General features: G+C 35.5%; 1 protein-coding gene across 2 annotated transcripts in view; it reads right to left on the reverse strand.

Moving 5' to 3' along the window:
* JARID2 (jumonji and AT-rich interaction domain containing 2) overlaps positions 1-24,962 on the reverse strand; it is a 312,614-nt gene that overhangs the window by 107,515 nt on the left and 180,137 nt on the right. For both annotated transcript variants that reach the window (XM_051970653.1, XM_051970654.1), the window contains one exon: positions 23,440-23,581. In XM_051970653.1, the coding sequence (XP_051826613.1) occupies positions 23,440-23,581 (142 nt within the window). The remainder of the gene's footprint in view (positions 1-23,439; positions 23,582-24,962) is intronic.

Here is a 24,962-nt window from a genome sequence, read left to right on the forward strand (position 1 = left end):
CTTGGGACATGATCTCTATGTATACAGCTATTTCAAAGACACTGAGCAAAATCTAGTAACAGAAAACTCTTACTCTGTGACTGAGGATAGTAGATCCGTGATAAAAACATAAGGGGAAAGCTTCCAGCTTGCTGGGCTTCTTGTTACTCTTTCCAAGTATTTTTGTTCTGTAATATTACACATTCTCATTCATTTTTTATCTCCCCCAAAGTTGTTCGTTCAGCAGACAATCAGGAATACCCCCAATTCTTCAAGCCATTCTGGGGGGTGGGGGTAGAAGGGGAAGAGAAGCAAGGTAAAGATACTGTTATATATGGACCACTAGCAATAGTGAAGGCTTTAAAGAGCTCTTGATTAACTGCAACTGTTGGCACCATTTCCCTGTATAGAAGCAGGAAGTGGTAAAGTCACAAGGTCAGACTGCTTGGGGCAGCTTAACCCCAGAGGAGGTCTACTGCAGCATCAACCTAGAAATGAGATCTCTGCTTTATTTCAAGGGAGGAATGTGAGAACTTTAAAAACCATATGGTATGATAACCAGTACTTTCACTATGCTTCTTTAGGAAACAAAAATGGCAGAAAGAAAGAAAAGAAAAATGAGAAAGGAAAAGCTGAGCAATAAAAGAAAGTTGTTGTACAGTGACCATATTTAGAAATCAAGAAAATACAGTTACCTCCTTTCTCTCCCCACTTATGGGGGAAAGAAGAGAAGGAAAATATGTGCATATATGGTGATATCAAACTATTCAAATGCATCATCATTTATAATCTTTCAACAAAGACTATTATCAATGAAAACAAATGAGCCATTGGTCTATAATTACAAACTCACTCTGCTCCACAACCCCCCAACAATATGGGTAGTTTTTTTTTTTTTTAAACTGGTACTGAGGGCAGGGGGTAAGAAAGTTAAAGCAGAGGGCAGAAAGTTAAGAGGGGAAAAAATACTTTAAAAAATCCAAATGATACTCTCCAATCTATCAACCTTTTTTCTCACACTAGGAATAATTATTTTTACTTAAGCTATCCACAAGATCAAATCATTATCCAACATTTTTTTTATGATCCTATTCTCTACTTTCCAACTCCGCCCCCCACCAGAAATGGAATAGCCATTTCTCTGCAGTCAATTGGACAAAGACCATTGTTAAATAAACTTTCCTCTAGCTTCTTTTCAAGTTGTGCAGCAATACTACCACAAGCTAGGCTGTCTGAATAGGAAAAAAGAGAAGGGGAGGAAGTTCAAAGGAGGAGAAATTTTTTCTCCTTAAAGGGGGAGGAAAAGAAAAGGTAGAAAAATTTCTAGGCTTCCTGAGCACACACTGCCTTTTCAGTTCTTCCTGAATGGTGGTTACAGTAGCCAGAAAATAATTATATGCATGGGAACTATGGCAACCTAGAAAACTACCATCTGAACTACCCAGCAGTTCATTGCTTACTTAGATGCAAAAGCAATTAAGTATTTGTTTTCTTCTTCCTTGCTGCTAGCATCATCAATGCTTACTATGCAGGAACAATGGCAAAATTCAGATTTGTATTCATAAATCTGGGAGTGACAAGAAGAACAAGAAGACTATAACTGGTCTCCTAAAAATAAGTCTCTTTAACTTCTCTAGCTTCTCCATCAAAGAGACATCCATCTTCAATTGTGTCAATATAATGCCCAACTACACATTCCCTGCCAAAGATCAGCTCTATAAAAAGGGTCACTATCTTTACACTTTATAACCATGTATAAATCAGTGTGGAAGGAAAACAGTTCCTCTCATGCCTCCTCAAAAAGAGAGATTTTTAAGGAGACCCCACATCCAAAATGGCTCTAATGGCTCTAAGATATTGACCCTATATGACCGATCCACCACCAACCATCTCCCTCTTTTATTCCACCAGCAGTCACTATTACCATGTTTCTTTTAAGCTTTTAATACTATTGCATCCTGGAAAACTTTCATTAATTAACTTTTTAGATTTAGATTTTATTATTATTTTTCAAGTGTACCCAATTCTCTGTAATCACATTGAGGATTTTATTGGGAAAGACAATGGAATGCTTTGCCATTTCCTTGTCCAGTCCAGGTTACATAAAAGTAAACTGCAGCAAATAGGATTAAGTGACTTGTCTAGGATCACATAGCCAGTAAGTGTCTGAGGATATATGTGAACATATGTGAAGATGAGTTTTCCTGACTCTAGAGCCAGCACTCTGTCAATTGCTATCTATCTCTTATCAGGGGTCCTCAAACTACGGCCACGAGCCAGATGCAGCAGCTGAGGACGATTATCCCCCTCACCCAGGGCTATGAAGTTTCTTTATTTAAAGACCCACAAAACAAAGTTCTTGTTTTTACTATATTCCAACGCTCCAACAGTCTGAGGGACAGCGAACTAGCCTCCTATTTAAAAAGTTGACCCCTGTGACTTAACTATTCCTTAGCTTCACCTAGCCAATCAACTGTTAATGCCTGTCTCCAGCTCATACCTTGTCCCTCAATTCATACCCTCTTTCTAATCTTATTACTAGAAAAATTAATCCATCACTATCTTTCTCCAAGATCACTCTAATAGGACTCAGAAACAAACGAACTGCTTCTAATCTTTCCCCTCTGGAACCCACTTTTATTCATACTAGTGCCAAAGTAATTTTTACATCAATTCCCATCTCAAAATCTTTAAAGACAGCTCTATCCATCTCAAATGAAGTTAAAAAAAAATCTTAAAAATTTAACATTCAAAGCTCTTCAAAATCTAGTTTTAACTTACCTTCCTATGCTAGACTAATATTATATACTCTAGCCAGGATGAATTGCTTCTCATCCCTGGATTATGCCTTACGTTCTGCCACCTGTACAAATATGCACTGTGTGGACATCATTCCACACTTACACCTGGTAAAAATCCTTTTCATCTTGTCATTTTTTTTTTTTAAAGAAATCTTACTTGACTCCTTTTCCCTATCTAAAGAAGAAGTGATGCCCCTCTTTAAATGTATCATTCCATCTAAATATAAGTTGCTGTAATGGATTTGGCTGTTTTCAACAATGAGGTGATTCAAGTACAATAGCCTTCAGATGGAAAGTGCCATCTACATCCAGAGAGAGAACTATGAAGACTGAATGTAGATGAAAGCATAGGATTTTCACTGTGTTGTTGTTCACTTGCTTTTTTCTTGCTTTCTCATGCTTGTTTCCAGCCCCCACTCCTACCCACACCCTCACTGCCACTTTTGACCTGATTTTTCTTCCACAGTATGCTGAATATATAAATATGTTTAGAAAAACTGCCCATGTTAACTATATCAGATTGCTGTCTTGGGGAGGATGGGAGGGAATTTGGAACACTTGCTTTTCAAAAGGTGAATGCTGAAAACTATCTTTACATATATTTGGAAAAATAAAATACAATAAAGGAGATGAAATTGAGGGGGGGGGGGAGAGGGGGAGAAGAGACAGAGACAGATGAGTTGTTTTAATCTGCCATTGGAGCTTCTTAGTCCTCTTATGTCCTTGTAACATTGAGTTCTTGATCCTGGATTCTCCAAAACTGTTACAAAGATGCAAGAGGTCTTGATGAATAGGACAGCTTCTGAGTCCACGTCTGGTGACAGACCACAGACTTACTCTTTGTTTTTTTTTTTTTTGTTTTGTTTTGTTTGTTTTATTTTTATTTAATAATTACTTTATATTGACAGAATCCATGTCAGGGTAATTTTTTTTTTTTTTACAACATTATCCTTTGCACTCGTTTCTGTTCCAATTTTTTTCCCCTCCCTCCCTCCACCCCCTCCCCTAGATGGCAAGCAGTCCTTTATATGTTGGATATGTTGCAGTATATCCTAGATACAATATATGTTTGCAGAACCGAACAGTTCTCTTGTTGCATAGGGAGAATTGGATTCAGAAGGTATAAATAACCCGGGAAGAAAAACAAAAATGCATATAGTTCACATTCATTTCCCAATGTTCTTTCTTTGGGTGTAGCTGCTTTTGTCCGTCATTTATCAATTGAAACTGAGTTAGGTCTCTTTGTCAAAGAAATCCACTTCCATCAAAATATGTCCTCATACATTATCATTGTTGAAGTGTATAATGATCTCCTGCCTCTGCTCATTTCACTTAGCATCAGTTCATGTAAGTCTTGCCAGTCCTCTCTGTATTCATCCTGCTGGTCATTCCTTACAGAACAATAATATTCCATAACATTCATATACCACAATTTACCCAGCCATTCTCCAATTGATGGGCATCCATTCATTTTCCAGTTTCTAGCCACTACAAACAGGGCTGCTACAAACATTTTGGCACATACAGGTCCCTTTCCCTTCTTTAGTATTTCTTTGGGATATAAGCCCAATAGAAACACTGCTGGATCAAAGGGTATGCACAATTTGATAATTTTTTGAGCATAATTCCAGATTGCTCTCCAGAATGGTTGGATTAGTTCACAACTCCACCAACAATGCATTAGTGTCCCAGGTTTCCCGCATCCCCTCCAACATTTATCATTATTTTTTCCTGTCATCTTAGCCAATCTGACAGGTGTGTAGTGATATCTCAGAGTTGTCTTAATTTGCATTTCTCTGATCAATAATGATTTGGAACACTCTTTCATATGAGTGGTAATAGTTTCAATTTCATCCTCTGAAAATTGCACAGACTTACTCTTTCAAAATCAGCATAACAATATTTCTTTGCACAATCACCACAAGACCAGACAACATGTATTAATGATTTCTGGACATAGCAACTCACAGAAATGCAGTGTTTGTGACATTATATACCAATGGAATAAAATTCACATATCCCAGCTATATTGAAGACCTTTTATCCCTTTTTGTGTATGCATGTATTATTCCTTCCCAAGTATCCCAAGTAATTCAAAACATCTAATAGAAGAAACTCGAATTTATAAAACTTAAGATAGTCAGTCTTATTCGTAAAATTACCCTCTGAAGTAAATAATGAAAATATTATTAGTACTACAGCATAAGGAAATTGAGACTGAGAATAAAACCAGAAGTTGTCAAGTATAATCATGACTAACTCATGCAATCATGAATGAGATTTAAAAGAATAGATGCTGAACTACGTTAAGAAATTTTTTTTTTATTTTGTTATATTCAAGATAAATAAATTGGTTGAGTTATCTTCTTTTCCCAAATACCGAAGATTTTTAATATCCTTTAAGTGGCCTTAAAATTAGGATATTTAGAAAAATATTAAAAAATCAAAAATTTTTCTTCTGTGATGTAATGGAACAAAGATGAGACTGTTTCCTCTACTTCATTTAATTTGATAAGAAAAAAATCTAAGTAAAAAAACAACTAAAATGATGAAGCAAAGTTTGCTTAATTTTTACAAAGATGTTCAGTTTTTCTAGATAGTAGAGCAGGAGTCTGTTTTTGAGGAAAAAAGATAGCATATTTGCTTGAATTACTCAGAGACAACCATCACCTCGAAGAGAACCAAGACAGACTCACATTTACCCACTTTGAGCTAATTTGTGAGCATTTCTTAGAAAGAAAAACAGGACTGTTACTTTTTCTTAATTAAAACAAACAACAAAAAAAGTATTTATCGAGTATGTACTATATTTCAAATATTTCACCAAGATCTTCCTGAAAGAATTTTTTCAATTCCTATCTACCCATATCAATAAGCTTGTTTTTTGATATCATTTGTATTGACAGGAAGAAAGAATTCTCCATCCAAAATCTTTTAATTTGAGATATGATAAGGGATAATATATTGCTAGTAGTTCTATGGCTTTCTTTCAAATGTTAATTACACAGACCTGAAGTTAGAAGGACACGAGTTAAAATCTGGTCTCATACTTAGCCAAGTCACTTAAACCCCAATTGCCTCAGCCAAAAAAAAAAAAAAAATTAATTAATTAATTAGCTATCCATTTTTTGAACAAGGGATACTATGAGACCAATCACTATCCCACAGAAATCCCATCAAAAAAAAGGCAGAAAGGGAGCCATATTTACAAAATATTAATAGCCACTCTTTTCATGAGGTCACCAATGAATTAGAAAAGAAATGAAGCAATTAGGCTGTTTTTAATTCATGAGAGAACTGTTGGAGACCCAAGGCAGAATGGATCTCCTCTTGGGAGTAGATGATGATGATGATTCAAGGTGAGAGGCAGTTGCTATTCTCTGACCTCTCCACTGAGAGGCAGTTGTGTTGTCTGACCTCTCTCCCCTTTCCTCTGCCTCCAATTTATTTTTCTACTCCCCAATCAGCAGCACCTGTGTCAGCAAAGGCTGCCCTGCAACTCCTTCAGATGTTATGATCCATAGCTGTGGAGGCTCTTGGAGAACTGATCTGTCCTTTAACATTAGGCATATTAATGTAATGATATAAATGATATAAGAACAGTTTCAGAAAAATCTGGAAGAAGGAACTGATGCAGAGTAAATCAAGACAGTAATAACAACTTAGTAAAGACACAGAACTCAGACGAACTTAAGAATTCGGATCAATACAACAAACATTCACCTTTCCAGAGAAAAAAGAATATATAAACCATGCTACTCACTTTCTGATTCTGGATACAGAATAAGACATTTTTAGGGCATGGAAAGTGTGGCAGTTTGTTACTACTGACTATACATATTTGTTTCTCTCTCTCTCTCTCTCTCTCTCTCTCTCTCTCTCTCTCTCTCTCTCTCTCTCTCTCTCTGTGTGTGTGTGTGTGTGTGTGTGTGTGTATGTGTGTGCGTGCACGCACATTTCTTTTTACTTTATTTTGGGGAAAGGGGAAAAAATATCTATTTTTGAATGGAAAAATATAATTGTATTAAAAATAGTACATACCCTGCCCTCCTCACTATCTTAAGCAAAGAGTAGAATACTATTAAAAAGCACTGCCTTTCACACTTCTTTTTTTTTTTTAAATGGTGCTCTCCTTAGCAAAAGTTTAATTTTAGATGAGGACCTGTATATGGTACCTTCTATCAAGTCTATGAAGAGGAATCAGTCATTTTTAGTAAAGGTACAATTTACTTTTTTTTTTAAATTTTACTGGTAGTTTTTAAAAATACATTACACTTACATTGCATGCCATAAGAACTCTATTGTAATAAAATAAAACAAGTAAAACTAATAGCTGATTAACATTATTTAAAGAGCATTCACCACTCAACTCTGGTAATACCTCCAAACTAAGCTTTAAATGTTTAAAAAATTGCCAGAAATCCATTACTTTCCCTCCAACCCTTACCATTCAAATAAAAAAACATTCTTTTTAGCAAATATGCATTATATGCATAGATAAGCAAAACAAATGGTTATGCACAAAATTATACAGATCAATCCTAATGTATACATATACATATATACAAATATGCACACCATAACTCCCTAATTTCAACAATTTGTCTGTTAGGATTGAAACATGGAATGAATGAGGTTTTTTCTATTTATGCTCATCTTTGCAATACACCTTGCTTCTTGACAATAAGACAGGCAGGCAGACAGACACAACTGATATTATGTGCTCTTCTTTATATGTATTTGAATTCAAAGACAAATCTGCACGTTTCTTAAGGTATGAAAAACTAAACTTATCAAGACAGAAAGCTTACTATAGGAAACTTCCAATGGAATTCGTTGTGAACAAAATTCCTTTTTAAAGAATGTAAATTGTCAAACCACTGGAACATAAATTCCAAAGTCAGGGACAGTTTTCTATTAGTATTACCTATCCCAGCTTCAAGCAGGTACTTAACAAATAACTTGATTAATAATAATTGTTTAAGACAATATCTAACATTTGGATAACAATTCCTGTGTGCCAGGCATTGTGCTAAGTGCTGTGTAATATCTCATTTGATCATTTCAACAACTCTGGAAGGTAGGTGCTATAACTGCCATCTTACAAATGAGGAAACTGAGGTAAACACATTAAGTGACTTACCTAGGGGCACACACATAGCTAGTGAGATGATTCAGGCCAGGTATACTAGTGTTGTAATAAAGAGAGCCATCTGCATTCACAAGGGAGGACTGTGGGGACTGAATGTGGCTCACAAAAACAGTATGCTCACCTTTTTTCTTTGCTATTTTCTCTTTTTCATCTTTTTCTCAATTTGATCTGAATTTTCTTGTGTAGTATGATAAATGTGTTAATATGTATAGAAGAACTGCACATGAGGAAGGGGTGGTAAAAGGGAGAGAAAAAATATGAAACACAAAGGTGAATGCTGAAAACTATATTTCCATATATTTTTAAAATAAAAAGCTATTTTTAAAAAGTTTAAAATTTATTTTTAAAAAGTTTAATCACTATTATTAATATTCTCTCGAGAACTCTAAATAATAAAACTGTGGTTTAATTAGCTTTTACTAAATTAACAATCGACTTTCTATAAGAGCTGGCTCAGGCATGTCCCTACCTTACAATGTAAAATGACAGTAAAATGAGACTTGAATGATACTTAACTCTTAGATACCCTAATTCAAGGTACACTGCTGAACTAGTTTTACTAAAATTGAACTAGAATAGAAAATTATAGATATCATAAGGTTACAAGAGGGTAGCCCCAAGAGAGAAGAATTAGAAGGGTCCTCTATTACACCACATCACCTCTCTCCAACTTCATCACAATAAGCAAACTAAAATGACCTAATTGCCTGGTAAAGACCGTTTAATACTATGCAAACAAGGATATACAAACAAGAATTTTCACTGGCTATATGCAAAGTATATAATGTCATCTCTCTCTATATGTTGGTGTTGGAATCCTTACTAACTGCTAACTAATTAGAGTTGATCTAATCTTACAAGAAGATGTTTTGGGCAGAACCTGAAACAAGGTACTAAGTAGAACTAATTAATACAAGGCTTGTGTTCACACCTTTACTCATTGGAGTTCAATGAGTTCACACCTCCCTTGAAGCCACTATGAGTTGGGCCAGAGAGCACTATGGGAAAAAACCATAATCCCATTCTCTCAGGAGAGTCAGATAAAAGGCCAGCGATGAGGGATCTATGGCAGAATACATTATTTCCTCTTGGCTGGCTGGTTGCAGAAGAAAATTCAGCTGGACTCGAGAGGAGCGACTCTGGTGGCAGATTAAGGGTTTCCAGAGGATAAAGCTACGAGTGGAGAGTTCAGTGGACAACCAGATTCATCTTCATCTCACACCACTGTAGTTGGTGGCTGGGCTCCCCAGAAGGAGTCAAGAGAGACATTCCATCTCTGTGTTGGTTGAAGGCTGAAGAAAGCAGAGGCAGAGGCTGAAGGACAGAACCTTTGGATTTGGAGACATCTGAAGGGCTCTAAGCCTCTAAATCGGCTGTGCTTTGAGAAGAACAAGAATTCCAAAATTTGAACTCATAACACTTCTTTGGTATTAAGTTGCCAGCAATTTCTTAAGAAGTAAAAAGAAATTAAACTGTAGTTTAATTTGTAGTTGAACTGTATTCTTGTGACTCCTCTAGACCATAAGTCATAAGGAAATGCACTCCAGATGTTGGAATCTTTACAAACTGCTAACTCATTAGAGTTGATTATTGATCTGATCTTACAAGAAGATGTTTTGGGCCAGAACCTGAAATCTCCTACTTTCACCAGCATTTCTTTAAGTCTCAACTGAGGGCATACCATTTCCAATATATCCTATCTAGTGTTTGTACATAGTTGTTTGCATGTTATCTCCCCCATTTAGACCGTGAACTTCTTGAGAACAAGGAATTTTTTGGATCTTTCTTTGAAACCCCAGTACTTAGCACAGTGGCTGTCATATAATAGGTGCTAACTAAATGCTAGCTGAGTTGAAGGAAGGATGACCAAAAGCAAAAATGAAGAAAAGCCAGGAAAATGTAGTGAATCAAAAATGAAATATACTTTGAGGAGCCTTAAGGAGGTCAATGTCACAGAATCAGAAAGCAAATTATACAGGGGGTAAAGTTTAAGAAGAGTAAAAAAAGCGTTAGAGAACACCAGGTGATAAAGGACTTTGAATACCAAACACAGGCTTGAAGGCCATCTCAGTGATCAGATTATTTTATTTTGAATGAGGAGAGTACATAAGGTTTAAGCAATTGAAATTAAACTAAAAAAGAGAAAATTAAATACACTCTTTAATGTGCCCAGATTATATTAGAGCATCACAGGTTGATTATGGGGATTTTAGAGAAGAAGGAACTTTATTATACTCCTTTTATGAAGAAATCAAAGTCCAGATAAGGCAAATGAATTGTCTGAGATCACATTGAGTGGTAAAAAGAAAGTCAAAATTCTAATCAGTATTCTCTTAATTCCAAATGCAGTACACTTGATATAGTTACTATAACATGGTTCAACTAAAGCAGGGCACGATGCTAAAATCTACACTTATGTTTAGATGTAGGATTAGCAAAAATCAAAACATTTAGCTCTAAAATGCCTTATATTTTGCCACTAATTATGTTTTGATGTGTCACTATTAAAATTAATAGACATTGTCTTGAACATCAACTGGATGCAGCTTTAGAAAGGTGACATAACAGGGTTAAACATAGGATAAAAAATTTACCACACATTATTATTATCCAGTTGTACAGTGCTTAAAAAGCTTTCAAGTACATCACATATCATTTCTTTGAGCATCACAAAAATATTGTGATTATAACCTATGATTACAACCACTTTTTAGATGAGGAATCTTGGAATGAGCAGGGCTTTACAGGCTTGCCTAGATTCACAAATCTACTAAGTCCTCAAAGTCTTCCTAAGGCCAAGCACAAACCTTGTTGTCCCACATCTAACAAATAAACAAGATCTAGCTGTTTCTACACTTGGTATGAAACATAAGATGCGTCAGATTTACTTATTACTCCATAATGAATCGTTGTGACCCAGTGACTGTCTCTCCCATAGCACAAGAGTGAAAGAAAGACAACCTCCTTCTCTAACAGAGGTATCAACAACGACTCAATACAAAGTCCATTCCAAGCACATTCTTGTGGATACAATGCACTCAAGGAATATATTTGTTCAATTAAGACAAAACAAAGATGGAAAATACCTAGGCACAATTAGCCAATTATCTAATAAATAAACTCAGACAGAGAGCCTTCCTGAAGCAGCGTGGGTCCTGAGCTCTTGTGAGGTAGCATGAGCAGAAGCCAACTAAAATTTTCTTCCCAAATCCATCTTACTTGTTTTGTGATATACCTAGGTTCTTTCTGCAAAGAATAAATCCCCAATCACTAACATGTTTCTACCAATAATAATTTTTGTATTTAAAAAAATAAAGGGAGAAGTGGGTATTCTTGGCCTTTATCATAACCAAACAATGTGTAAGGTTTTTAATTGACATACTGAACAAAATGATGAAATGCGATGGAAAGGAAAACTGAGCCTGCAACCAGGAACAGCAACACATGTTTGGGTGTGAACCACTACCCCCAAATAGGACAGTCACAGTGCTAACAGTAACATCTGCTTACCCACAGGTATGTCGATCAAAGCAGAGATTGCTTTTCGTTTCAATGTCAGTAATCAGCAAAATAGTGTCTCTTTCCCCATCAAGGTTCATATATCCTCTCCAGTGACAACAATGGGGCCAGATATTGTCTAAAGGATGGGGACTACTGTGAAATCAAGGACCAGGGAGATTTATAGGATGTTTCTGGTTTTTGGCAAAAGGGGAAAGGCAAATAATACAAGGGAAAGCTGGCTATAGAAGAAACTAAAAACACAGACACATGTTCAGACAAAAATGAAGAGCTCAGATGCAAAGAAGAGGGAGGGGCAAAACTGCAGCTTAACCATCTCCATGGAAACCACAACGCAATGCTAGATCATAATTTGCATGAGAGGCGGAAGTGAAATTCCAGGATTTGATCTCCAAGGTAACAAAGTACCAGAAATAAAAATTAAAAAAAGAAGTAAAATGAGAGGAGGTTATAATTGGGAGGCCAGGCAACCAACCAAAAAGGAAAATTTATTTAAAATCTACTACCTGCCAGGTCCCATGCTAAGATGGCAATGAAATAATAAAAAAGGGCACAGTCCTTGCCTTCAAGTGGTTAACAGTCAAGAATGGAAGACAGGTATAAACCAAACCAAAATGCAAATATGTAAGCATATAGATATATAAACAGATAATTTGGGGGTGATATAACACATGGAGGCAGAATAGCCTCTAATTGCTGATTATGTTAATAATGTAAAGGTGTGCAGAAAGTACATTCCCGGGATAGGGAATAAAGCTGTTCAGAGACTTGGCCATCAGAAAAGCAATGTCTCATTTGGGGAATAGTAAGTAAGCCAGGTTAGGTGAATCTTAGAATTCTAGAAGAGGTCAAATATGTAATAAGGCTGGTATGGAAAGTTTAAACCAGGCTATGGAAGTCTTTAAAGACAAATAGAGGAGAAAATAATAACTTGTAAAAATTTCTAAGCAGAAGTGACAAAAGTCAGTCCTCTGCTTTAGAATAAGCATTTAGATAGTAATGTGAAGAATGGATTGGAGAGGGAAGAAGATTGAGACGAGTGAAATAAGAAGGGAGAAAGGAAGATAAAAAGATTATGGAGGCAGATGCTGGAGGAAAGGAGAGAGACCTGGATGAACAGTAAAGGGAACACTCTTTGGGAAGAACATGAATCTTTTCATCAGAAACTTAAGAATAATACTGCTATACAGGAGGAGGAAACAGAGCGTAATGGAAAAGTGGCATGTATTTCCAATTAAATACAAAAGATTCTCTACCAAAACAGGGAGACAAAGAAGTCCACTAAAATGGAGTGAGATAATGAATAAGGAATATAAGTGGAAGTATTCTCAGAGATTATATATTTGGAATCCCCTGGACACTGCAATGTAGAAACTTAAAGTAGCTTGACAAAAGTCATGTAATTAGATGGTAGTAAGAAAGCAGAAATTTTAGGTCTTCTAAATACAAAGAGTTTGTTGGTATTTGTTTGTAGAATAAAAAGATTAATGAGAAACCTCTTTTTCCTCAAGGGGTTCAGGTTACTATATAATAAGAAACTAAGAGAAGACAAAAAAGAGAAGATGAGAGATTGAAAAGACAACAAGGTTTCACAAAAGAGACAGCACCTGAGCTAAATCTTCAAGGAAGAGAAAAGTTTCAACAAAGTAAAGTGTATTCCAGACATAGGAAGCAATCTGCATAAATGAAGGAAGCAGATCAAAGAAATAGCTAGTAATTCTATCTGGATGGAACATCAGAGAGAAAAGAAAATAATGCAAATCTGTTTATCATGTTGGCAACTGAAAAAAAATTAAGAGTTCCAAAGAAAAGATCTCTTATCAACCCTTTAGGTGAATCTAAGGAATATAGGTACTGGTCAGACCAAGAAGAACATGTGCGTGTTCACATATGCATACAGCCCATTAATGAATTAATTACAACCCACCACCCACAAATTAAGTTGCCTTTTTCCCCTCTTCCATTCACACAAAAGCCTAGAAGAATCATCAAAGCAAATAAAGAAAAAAAGACAGACAGAAAGAAAAGAAAAAAAGGAAAAAGGGGAGAAAGGAAAGAAAGAAAGGAAATGAAGGGGGAGAGGAAGAGGGGGAGGGAAAAAGGGAGATACTTAGACTCAATGAAGGAAGAACTCACTTATAAAAACAAAATTTCTCCTCCTTTGTTCAGACTTCCTGAGGCTCAGCTTCTGTAGTACGACTTTAGAAAAATTACTTACAGATAAAAATTGAGATGTGTAAAGCATTTAATATTAATAGAGGCAGCTAGGACATAAGAGCCCACTGAGCATGGAGTAAGGAAGACCTGAATTGAAATCTAAACTCAGACACTAACAGTATGACTCTGGCCAAGCCAATTAACTTAGGTCTTCCTGAGCTGCCTCAAATATAAAATGGGGCTAATAATAGCACCTAAACTTCCAGGTTGTGGATCAAGGGCCTGCCTTCAAAGGCTTTGTTGTGTTGTGAGGATCAAATGAGATAACATCTATAATAAGGCACTGGCAGTTTTCCTGTGATTCGGTCCAGCCTGCTCCTTGGTGCCCTATATACCAACCTATCCATCGAGTTTTCTTGGCAAACACAGAGAAGTAGTTTGCCATGTCCTTCTCCAGAAGGAAGCTGAATTTATAAATGATTTGCCCTAAGTTTCTAAGACCAGGTTTCAATTCAGGTGTACCTGATGCCAGCGTCAGCATTCTATCCATTGAATCAATGGTAGGCACTATAAAAATTAGTAATCATTATTATAGCATCTCTTTAATAGTCTGATTGGTATAAAGTATTATTGTCATTTTATTTTACTGGGTACTTAAGTGCATAGGATGCCTTACAACTTCCTAGCTGGGGGACCACAGGCAAATTTAATCTTTCTGTGCTTCAGTTTATCCATTAAGTAAAATGGGATAATAATAGTATCTACTTCCTGGGGTTGCTGGAAGAATAAAATGAGTTTATTATAAATTTTAATGTGCTACATAAATGTTAGTAATGGTTATTTTCAGTTCAAAGATGCTTGTTACAAAGGTGTCTCTCACAGAGGTGTTGGGACAAAATGAGAGAATATATGCAAAGCATTTTGCAAATCTTAAAGTATTATGTTAGTGTTTTAGAACTCGGACACCTCAATTATGAGTACTAAATATTCAACTAAATTATCCTCAAATGTGGAAATATATTTAGAAAAAATTGCATGCATTAAAGCTATATTAGACTACTTCCTATCTTGGGTAGGGAGAGGGAGAAAAATTTGGAACACAAGATTTTACATAAGTAAATATTGAAAACCATCTTTGCATTGCATTTAGAAAAATAAAACACTATTTTAAAAACGGTTTATGTCATTATATCAAATATTAGCAGAAAGGAGTATATACCATTTTCAAATATTGGTCACTGATATGACCCAGATTCCACTATTAAGATATATCCTAAAGAGGGCATTTACAAAAGCAAAGGCTGTTTGCATGCCAAAATATGTGACAGCACTTTTTGTGAGCACAAAGAATTAGAAGCAAAGGAAATAGTCTTTGATGCTAGAAGTGCTAAACTGTGGCCTTTGCTATAAGAAATGATGACGACAATAAATACAGAAAAACATGAGGAAATATGTATTGATGTAGAGTTAGGAGAATCAAAAAACATATATACCTAATGACTCACTCCATCAAGTTAATTAGAAACACACATTACAAAAAGAACAACTATAGTTCAGCAGCAAAGAGAGAAGATGCCTTCCTCTCATCCCTCTGCAGATACAGGAGGTCCATGATTGAGTGAACTGCACATGTTTCCCACACATTATTTAGAGAAAATGTAATATGATATGTAGGGGTGGCTCGCCCCAAAAGAGAAAAGGAGGAAGGATAATGGAGGAAGTTGAGGCAATATTTGGGGGGCGGGGAGAGAGGAGGGAGAGAAATAAGAGTAAGTTGCAAAAAGTAGTCCAAAAGAACACAAGTGAGAAGACAACTCCTCTTCCTTGAGTCAAAGAGATCATGGTCCACAGGGCTACAACACTGAACATATCGTCAGATTCTTTTGATGAACTGAGCCATTTTTCTTTCTTTAAAAAAAAATTTTTTTATTAAAGCTTTTTATTTTCAAAACATATGCACTGATAATTTTTCAACATTGACCTTTGCATAGCCTTGTGTTCCAAATTTCCCCTCCTTCCTCCCACGCCCTCCCCTAGATGTTATACATGTTAAAATATATTAAATCCAATATATGTAAACATTTATACAATTATCTTACTGCACAAGAAAAATCAATCAAAAAGGAAAGAAAATGAGTAAGAAAATAAAATGCAAGCGAACAACATCAAAAAGAATGACAATGTTATATTGTGATCTACACTCAGTTCCCACAGTCCTCTCCCTAGGTGTAGATGGCTCCACTGAGTTGTTTTTCAAGGAGTTGCTTCTTCCTCTTCAATTCTTTAAGAAAATTCTTTTTTGGACGCATGGCTTTCTGAGCAACCTTGGAAATTTAGGCGATATAAAACAAAAATATCAGTACAATATCTTCTAAAAAAAATAACTTTTGAGCAAAAGGTCAAATGAAAACACCAAAAAAAAAAAAAAAAAAAGAGGGAAATTGATTTCCATCCTGTTCCATTAATCCCCTAAGACTAAGAAGGTAGAGTTCTCAATATTCTCATGATGCTTAGAAATGAAAATTGTACAAAAGCAAACATTTCACATTCTACATGAGTATTTCAACTAAAAGTTTTAAATTTTAGTGATAACTTATTCTATTTACTGAAGTTGGGGGGTGGGGAAGATGTGGGAAGTACAGACAGTGATTAAAGGCTCAATCTGTTTTTTAACTAGCACTTCTAGAAAACAGTTGCCCCTGGAAATATCACAGGATAGGAGACTGAAGAGATCTGCATGTGAATATCAGCCTTGACACAGATCATCTATTTATTCTGAGCAAGTCATTACATCAAAGAGCACTTGCAAGTGGAATCAGAGTCCACCTACTGTCTATGTGACTTCGAGTATCATGGAATCTTGTAAGATCTTAAACTTCCTACTCTGAAAAATGAGAGGGACAGGATGATTGGATAGTCCTTCAGGCTCTAAAATTCTTATTAATCTATAAGACTTGACTTCTATCATCTGTAAAATGAGAACACTATCTGCCTCACAAATAACTATAAGAAAACTTCTTTTGGTTTTTTGTATTTTTTTTCATTTTAATGGTTGTTATAATAGTTTTTCAAAATACATGCAAAGATAGTTTTCTACATTCACCCAAGATTTTTCTAACGCCCAGACAGCAAGTAATCCAATAAGTTAAACATATGCAATTCTTCTAAATGTATTTCCCACATTTTTTATACTGCACAAGAAAAAATCAGATCAAATGAAAAAAATGAGAGAAAAAAACAAAAACAAAAAAAAAAAAACAAGCAAGCAAGCAAACAACAAAAAAGGTGAATATACTATATTGTGATCCAACATCCTCTCTCTGGATACAGACAGCTCTATGACAAATCTATTGGAAATGGCCTGAATGATCTCATTGTTTAAAAAAAAAAAAAAAATGGAGCCAAGTCCATCACAATTGATCATCACACAAACTTGTAGTTGCATTGTACAATGTTCTCTTGGTTCTACACATTTTACTTAGCATCAGTTTATGTAAGTCTCTTCAGGCCTTTCTGAAATCATTCTGATAATCGTTTCTAATAGAACAATAATTCTGCCATTCCCCAACTGATGAAGGAAACTCCACTCAGAAGGAAACTACTTTGTAAACTAAAAAGATAAATACATCACTAATAGAAGCTTCTGTTATAATAAGAGTTTAAAAAACAAAACAAAAACAAAACAAAACAAAACCCAGGAGATACCATCATGACCTGAGGCATCTTGTCTAGAGATAGTATCTACATAATCAACCCATTCCTGAAAGGCACACTAATATCAAGATGCCTATATTAGAGAATGAGCAAGGGGGTGGGAGGAGGGGGGAGAGAAGAGAATCACATTTTCAGAGATTCTGCTTCTGAGTCAGATTTACTGTTAGAGATTAATCCACTAATGCCTTTATATTCATTTTGCAACTTTTTTGCCTGGAGCCCCTTCTGAGTACTGAGTATGCTTTTTAAATGAATGGGGAAGCTGAATGAAATGTGTGGGTTAAGGAAAATGTGACTATGCAGCCAGTGGTTACATTTCCTGTCTCAATGACTGTTTCCCTTTTTCACTCCCAATCTCTGTAGCATGAAGAGGTGGGGGGTAGGGTAAGGTAAGGGGAGAAAGTGGGAGGGGGAGGGAAGGGAAGAGAAGAGAGAAGAGAGGGAGGGAAGTAGAAAGGGGAAGCCATACAGAGGAACTGTATGATTTTTCTCACTATTGTCTATAGATGATTCTCTCACACACACACAAAATTGGTTGTGTGTGTGTGTGTGTGTGTGTGTGTGTACACAAACTTTCCTTTATATGGAGTTTCTCTTTCAAAACTTCCATATTGTTATCCTGCCTCCAAACTAATCTCCAGCTGCCTTTATATATCTAAATTAGAAGAAATACAAAAGCTACTCCTGAAACTTGTACTGCTCTCTTTCTGGAGAACAAATTTTCTTGTATTATAAAAAACAGCAATGCGCACATATACACACACATACATACACACACACACACCCCCATAAATAAACATACATACGGGGAAGGTGGGATGCAATTTGGATGTCATGCAATTGAGTGTACAATACATCATTTACATATCATGTATACATGTAAAATTATAATAATACATTTGTGTGTGTCTGTATATAAAAGTGGTTGTGGTGGCGATCTGGAAAATGATATTATAAAGATTAACCTATTTATCTAACATCACTGCCATGAGCACCACTATTATTTAACTAAAGAAGGAAATTAAATTTCAGAGTAATTTAATTTATGGCACACAAGTTGGGGGGAGGGGGGAGGGGAAATCGAGGAAATCTTTAGCCCCTACCTTCTGCCTTCTTTCCACTATACTACATTAAATAATGAGATTATACAAAATGGAATAGGGGTACTTAATAGAAGATCATGGACTAGGTGTGGTCCTTTGTTGGTCCATCCAGATACTGTTGCTTTTATTTTATACAAAGTTCTCTTGGGAGCCAGGCACACAGTCAAAAGACTCATCCTCATCAAATGCAGCCTCAAACTTTAATAGTGGTATGACCTTGGACAAGTCACTTAAGCCTATTTGCCCGTTTCCTCGTTTTTGAAATAAGCAAGAGAAAGAAATGGCAAAACTGCCAAGAAAACCATAAATGGGGTCATGAAGAGTTAGGACACAGACAAAAAACGTGGTGATACTGAAACATCATATGCCCAAGGGTTTCAAGTGAGAGAAAATTCAGGACAATCCCAGCATGGCACTGACACTGGAATGGTACTGGGCCCCTAGAGCTAGAACTAGGAGCAAATGAAGTGGGCAGCTTATAAAGAAGACAACATGGGTGACATGAGTTTTAGCATAGCTTCTTAAAAAAATGTAAAAATTCTCTTCACCCGACCACCCCAACATGTAGCTCATGGGAGGGTAGAAAAGGCTGAAGCCCTCATTTCGTAGAAGAAGCAAACCTACAAAGTCTCCAGCTTCCTAAGTCATATGCGTAATAAGGATAGAGCTGGTGTTTGAGTTTGAAGCCTCTGACTCATGTCACAGCAGGCATACTCTGATACTTTGTTAACTTTTTTATAATAAAATATGAATTACCATGAGAGGAAAGGTGCTGTGATTTTCTTCTTTAAAATAATATAACATGATGGTTCTCGCTGGGAGAGAGCAGGTTTCTCGGAAGGTTTTCTGGAGGCAGTCTTAGTATCAGTTCAGATCAATAATTACCCCAAATGCAGCCAGGTGATAAAAGTTCAGATCTTTCATTGTCTCCAATATAGCCTGGTTAGCTTAGAGGCCTATCTCTCTCCTTGGTTCCAAGAGCTCTTGCCACTTTGTCCTTTGCTTCTGCCTCTGCTTTCTTCAGTCTCCAGAGCCAGCACCAAACTGAATCTGTCTTGACTCCGAAGAGCTCTTGCAGCTTTATCCTTTGCTTCTGTCTCTGCCTCCAGCCAGCACCAAGGTAAAAGTTGTAATGATTCTTTCTTGCCTCTGAGAGAGGGCTTCTGGCTCTCCCAGAGTGGTCTGTGTCTGGCCCAGAGTGCTCCTCTCCAATGTAATTCAGCTGAACTCTCTTGACTGGGTTTATATAGGACTCTTATGAGAAAATGGGATTATGCGTTTTCTCCCAGAGTGCTCTCTGGCCCTAAAAGCTTCAAGGGAGGTATGATTCACAAAGTTACACAATTAACTTTGTGAATCTCCCATACTTGTGAACTCCAATGAGCAAAGGTGTAAACACAAGCATTATATCAATTAGTTCTACTTAGTACCTTGTTTCAGGTTCTGGCCCAAAACATCTTGTTGTAAGATCAGATCAATAATCTATTAACTCTAATGAGTTAATTCCAACAGGAAGGAAAGAATATTTGCAGACAACAAGGGAAATGCCAGGGATATTTTTTACCCAAAAATGCTTATGCAGACAATCCCATCTCCACTAGTTCTTATTCTCCAGAAATATTATGACTGGAGATATTAACTCCACTGCTCCAAGCCATACCTCACTTTTGACAGCAAGGAAGTATGACTCTATATAGCTCTTCATGAATGTGTCAAATAGAGAAACAATTGTTGAAAACAGACTTTTTAAATACTTTATTTACTGAAAAGCAGGCTGATTTAAAAAAAACTGGAAAAACTTACATGAATTGATGCTAAGTGAAGTGAGCAGAACATAGAGAACATTGTACACAATAAAGAGATTGTGTAATGATCAATTATGAAGGACATGAGGTTTAATGCAATTCGAATAGACTTGTGATGAAAAGAGCCATCTGCATCCAGAGAGAGAAGTCTGGAGACTGAATTAAAGTATAGCATTTTCACTTTTTTTGTTGTTTTCATTTTAAATTATTTTGCTTTTTAATCAGATCTTTCTTGCACGGCATAAAAAACATGGAAATATGTTTAGAAGAATTGTTTAACCTATATTGGATGCTTGCTATGTATTGGGGGTGGTGGGTGGGGGACATGCACACAAAAAAAAATTGGAACACAAGGTTTGGAAAGTTGAATATTAAAAACTATCTTTGCATATCTTTGGAAAAAAAGTTATTAAGAAAAAACAGTAACTTTTATTTACATACTACCAAAAACCACCACCACCACCAAACTTAGTACAAAAGTCATATAGAATTCCAAAATGCAGGATCTCACAAGATGACACAGACATAGAGTTAAAAGGCCTTTAGAAAACAACCACCTCATTTGATTATGGGTTACACTAAAATCCAGATAGGTTAACTGTGATACCAAATAATACACAGGTATTAAAGGGCAGAGGAAAGACAAACTCAGGCCCATTGGTTTCAAGTCCATTATTTTGTCCATTAAAACATGCTATCTCTCATAATTGTATTTTTTAAATGAGAAAGTTCCATTATAAAACTGAATTCTTTAAATCTACCATTGATCATTAAAATAAAACTAGAATTTATACAATGTGAACAAAAAACAAGAGGGAGAGAATTACCTCAGAAGGGAAAATGGATAATTTTAATTATGTAAAATTAAAACATTTTCACATAAACAAACTCAAGCTATCTAAAAGAAGAAAGGGTGTGGGAGGAGGGAATCTTTGTAGCAAATTTCTCTGATAAAATCCTCTTTGGAAAGCATATCCAAATTTAAAAGAATAAATAAGACTCATTGCCACTTGATAAATGCTGAAAAATCATAAACAAACAGCATTATAAGTTAGATATTCAAGCTATAAATGACCACATTTTATGAATGCTCTTTAAAAAAAAAAAACACTATTAATTAGAAGAGTGAAAAGTACAACAACCCTATAAAGTTTGACCTCACATACATCAGATTGATCAAGTTGACAAAAATAAAAAATGAAAAATGTTTGGTAGGGTTGTGGGAAAAACAGGCAAATTATCTCATCACTGATGTAGCTGTAAACCATTAGACATTTCAGAAAGCAATCTGGAAAATATATTCCCCCAAATTTATACCCTTTTACTCAAGGATATTACTACTACTAAGTCTACATACTCAGAGAAAAGAGAAAAAAGAAAGGGGGAAACACAAATATGTTGCAGAGAATAGGAAAGAAACAAAACCTGATAGAGTGTGTATCCATTGAAAAATGGCTGAAAAAGTTATATAATATTCAAATTTGATAAAAATGATTGTTTTTAAAAGACAATGAAAAAGATAACTTCATAGAAAACTAGAAGATTTACATAAATAGATGTAAAGTGAAATGAATAGAACCAGAAAAAATAGCAAACAACAACAATATTGAAAAGACAAATAATTTTGACTGAGGAACTCCTAATGGGAGAAAAAAATGAGACCAAACATGGTCTTCTGATGAAACAGGCTTACTGGCAGTGATGTTATAGTCTCCAAGAATCCAAGGATTTTTTTTCCCCCCCTTAAATAAGGCCAAAGAGAAATTGATTTTGTTAGATTATAAATATTAATTACAGGAGTTTCATTTAATTTATTGGGGGATAGAGGGAAGAGGATGTGAGGGTGGGCACCAGAAAACAGATTTTTATTGATTAAAAAAAAATTTAAAGATAATGCTCGACATTTAATATTTATTAAAGAACTGAAAATTGCAACAGTGTGCTAAATACAATATTGGGTGCTAAAAAATACAAAGAAAAAATCAAATAGTAACTATTCTCAAGGATCTTACTAAGGTGGAAAAGGGAATTGTTTGCATATATTAACATTGACACAAAAAATACAAAGAATCAAATTTAAGTAGTACTAACATAACCTCAAAGGCTAAATTCTCCAACTACCACTCAACCTTCCCTAAATTAACATCAGATCAAAGCCTTCTAGTGTTAAAAGGAGCTCAACCTACTAGAATTCCACATCTGAGACAATCAGCACATAAGGGAAATTACTTCTGAACAAAAGCATAAACTTTTAGAAATGAATTATACTTTACCAACACTCTGTGAAGAATATTTCCTTGGATAGATCCTCTTCCTTATCTTTCTCCCCACCCCCAAACTCTTAAAGTAAGCAATATACACAAATTAGATTAGGTGTTGATTATGGTAGTTGATTCTTTATGTGCAAGTGACCAAGCTAATCCTTTCCTCCTACCACATTCAATTAATTATTCATGGAACAGTTTATGTTAGTGGAGTTTTCTACAAGTAAGTTCAAATCTGGAGGAAGTGAAGAAGGCCAGAGAGGAAGGGAATTCTTTGCCCTTACAAATATTTAATCTGAACCTAGTTTGAGAAAAGTTTTCTACTAGAGGTCAGTCACACACACACACACACACACACACACACACACACACACACGGTAAAAAGTCAAGACGACAAGTAGATAAAATGGTCAAGAAACAAAATCAAATTTTAAACAAGTGTGGAAGTCAAAGAAATAACAATGAATGGATTTTGAATATATAAAGATAAAGACAGTTGATGAAGTGAATCACTATCACTACCAATAGTTGATTCTGTGAAACCTTTAATTTGTTTTTCAGGCCCATAAGAATATCCTTCATGGCTGATATTTTGATGTAAGGTTAGAATAACAAGATACAACACATTATCCTTATTCTTTCAAACAAGGATGTCGGCCAATCCTTACTTTCTTATTTAATAGAAAGTATTTTTAGATAGAATAGAATAGAATAGAAATAGAAATTAATAGAAATTAAACTAATTCAACTGCAGAAAGCCCAGAATCCAGTCTCTAAAATTCCCAACACTTCAACAAATTTTGTACAATTTAATGTCTCTAAAACTACATAAAAACAAAAAAGCAGGATACCCATTTCATCCTATTACTATGATCATTTATAAATACTGGCATGGTATGTGACTAAAATATGTAGTTAAGATAATCAATTTTCTCACACACTGACCTTTTTCTTGATGGCCCTTCTTCAAAATCTGAAGAACTAACATCGTTGCTAGTTGAGGACACTTGTGATGCGTCGTCCTTCTCATTCTCTGACTGTTCTGATGCTGGTCCTAATCCCTTAGATTGGCCATTAGTGAGGAGCCCTACAAGTGAGAAAAGGGAATATCACATGGTTAAAGGAACACCAGAGAGCAGCATGCTAGAATGCCAATGATAACTGCAGTCTGGGAAACAAGCAGAAGCTTCACAGGGGAATGAACAATTACAGAATATGAGAACCGAAATCCTGCTGTTGATATCTGGAGGATACTAAAGAAAAATATACATAATGAGAAAGTAATTCAAGAAGAAGAAAAAACAAACTAAAACTAACAAAACAAATTCTGCAACTGTCTAGAGCACTGCCCATAATTCAGTAACATCCACCAACATCCGACAGTTCAGAAGATGATTTAAAAAAAAAAAGTGATAATGAGGTATAATTATGAAATGTGGATAAACGTAAATTCAACATGATCAAAGATTAAGAGCTGGAAGAGATTACCTTGATCTCACAAAAGAAAAAAACTAAGACACAAAGGGTGTAAGTGACTTGCGGGCATTCCAGAGAGAAGTAGATGGAAAGAGGCGTGATTTGATAGCTTTAATACCTCATCTAGAGTTCTTTCCTTTGCATTTAATCAGGAATCTGGAAAGTCTCCATGGAAAATGATGCTATCATAACTCAACAAAGTGTTTTGAGGAACTCTGGTTTAAGGACTAAACTGGAGCTTATCAGTAACCCCACAAAAGAAAAATCACAACATTTCTAACAATATGGTAATGTCCACCTTAATTATTTATTCAATATATTCAGTTCTCTCTCTAGCCATTTCCATATGTTAAAACTCTGCATAAAGGACAATTTATTTGCTCTTACTAACAATATGGAGGCATGTATCACATGATTAAAGAAAATTCTCAGTAAGGCATTTAATTTTTTTATGTGTTACTGGAAGAGAAGATTGTATTCCTTAAAAAGGGAAACTTTTTCTTCTTTAAAAAGTAAATATCTCCACTATTTAATTCTCATAATAAGCAGTTGATTATAGAGAAACAATAAAGGAGGAGAAAGTAGTGGTGCCTCTTTGACTTCCCTTTCTCTCCACTACCCATAAACTACTACTCCCTCTATCACTTAGGCTCCCCCATGAGCCACAGCTAGTGGTTATGGCATCTATGGACTCATAAAAACTTAGAATTATTCTAAGGAATTCCACCTACTTTTTTCTCATTCTTTATCAATTTCTAAGTCTCTTCCTCAATCTCTCCCCAAACAAGGTCATCCCAAATCACCACGATTCTAAGGTACAAATAGCTTTTTCTATATTTAAATTCTAGTTCATAATATATCTTCTTAGTGACTATTCCCCTCTGCTCTATTTTTCTATATTCATACCCTTTAAGGAGTCAATTAACTCTCTTTCCTGCTCAAACACTTAACTTGAGCTCCAATTAATTGAAATATTGCTCTCCCCTTCTATC

This window comes from Antechinus flavipes, chromosome 1, assembly GCF_016432865.1.
Source record: "Antechinus flavipes isolate AdamAnt ecotype Samford, QLD, Australia chromosome 1, AdamAnt_v2, whole genome shotgun sequence".
Classification (NCBI taxonomy): Eukaryota; Metazoa; Chordata; class Mammalia; order Dasyuromorphia; family Dasyuridae; genus Antechinus; species Antechinus flavipes.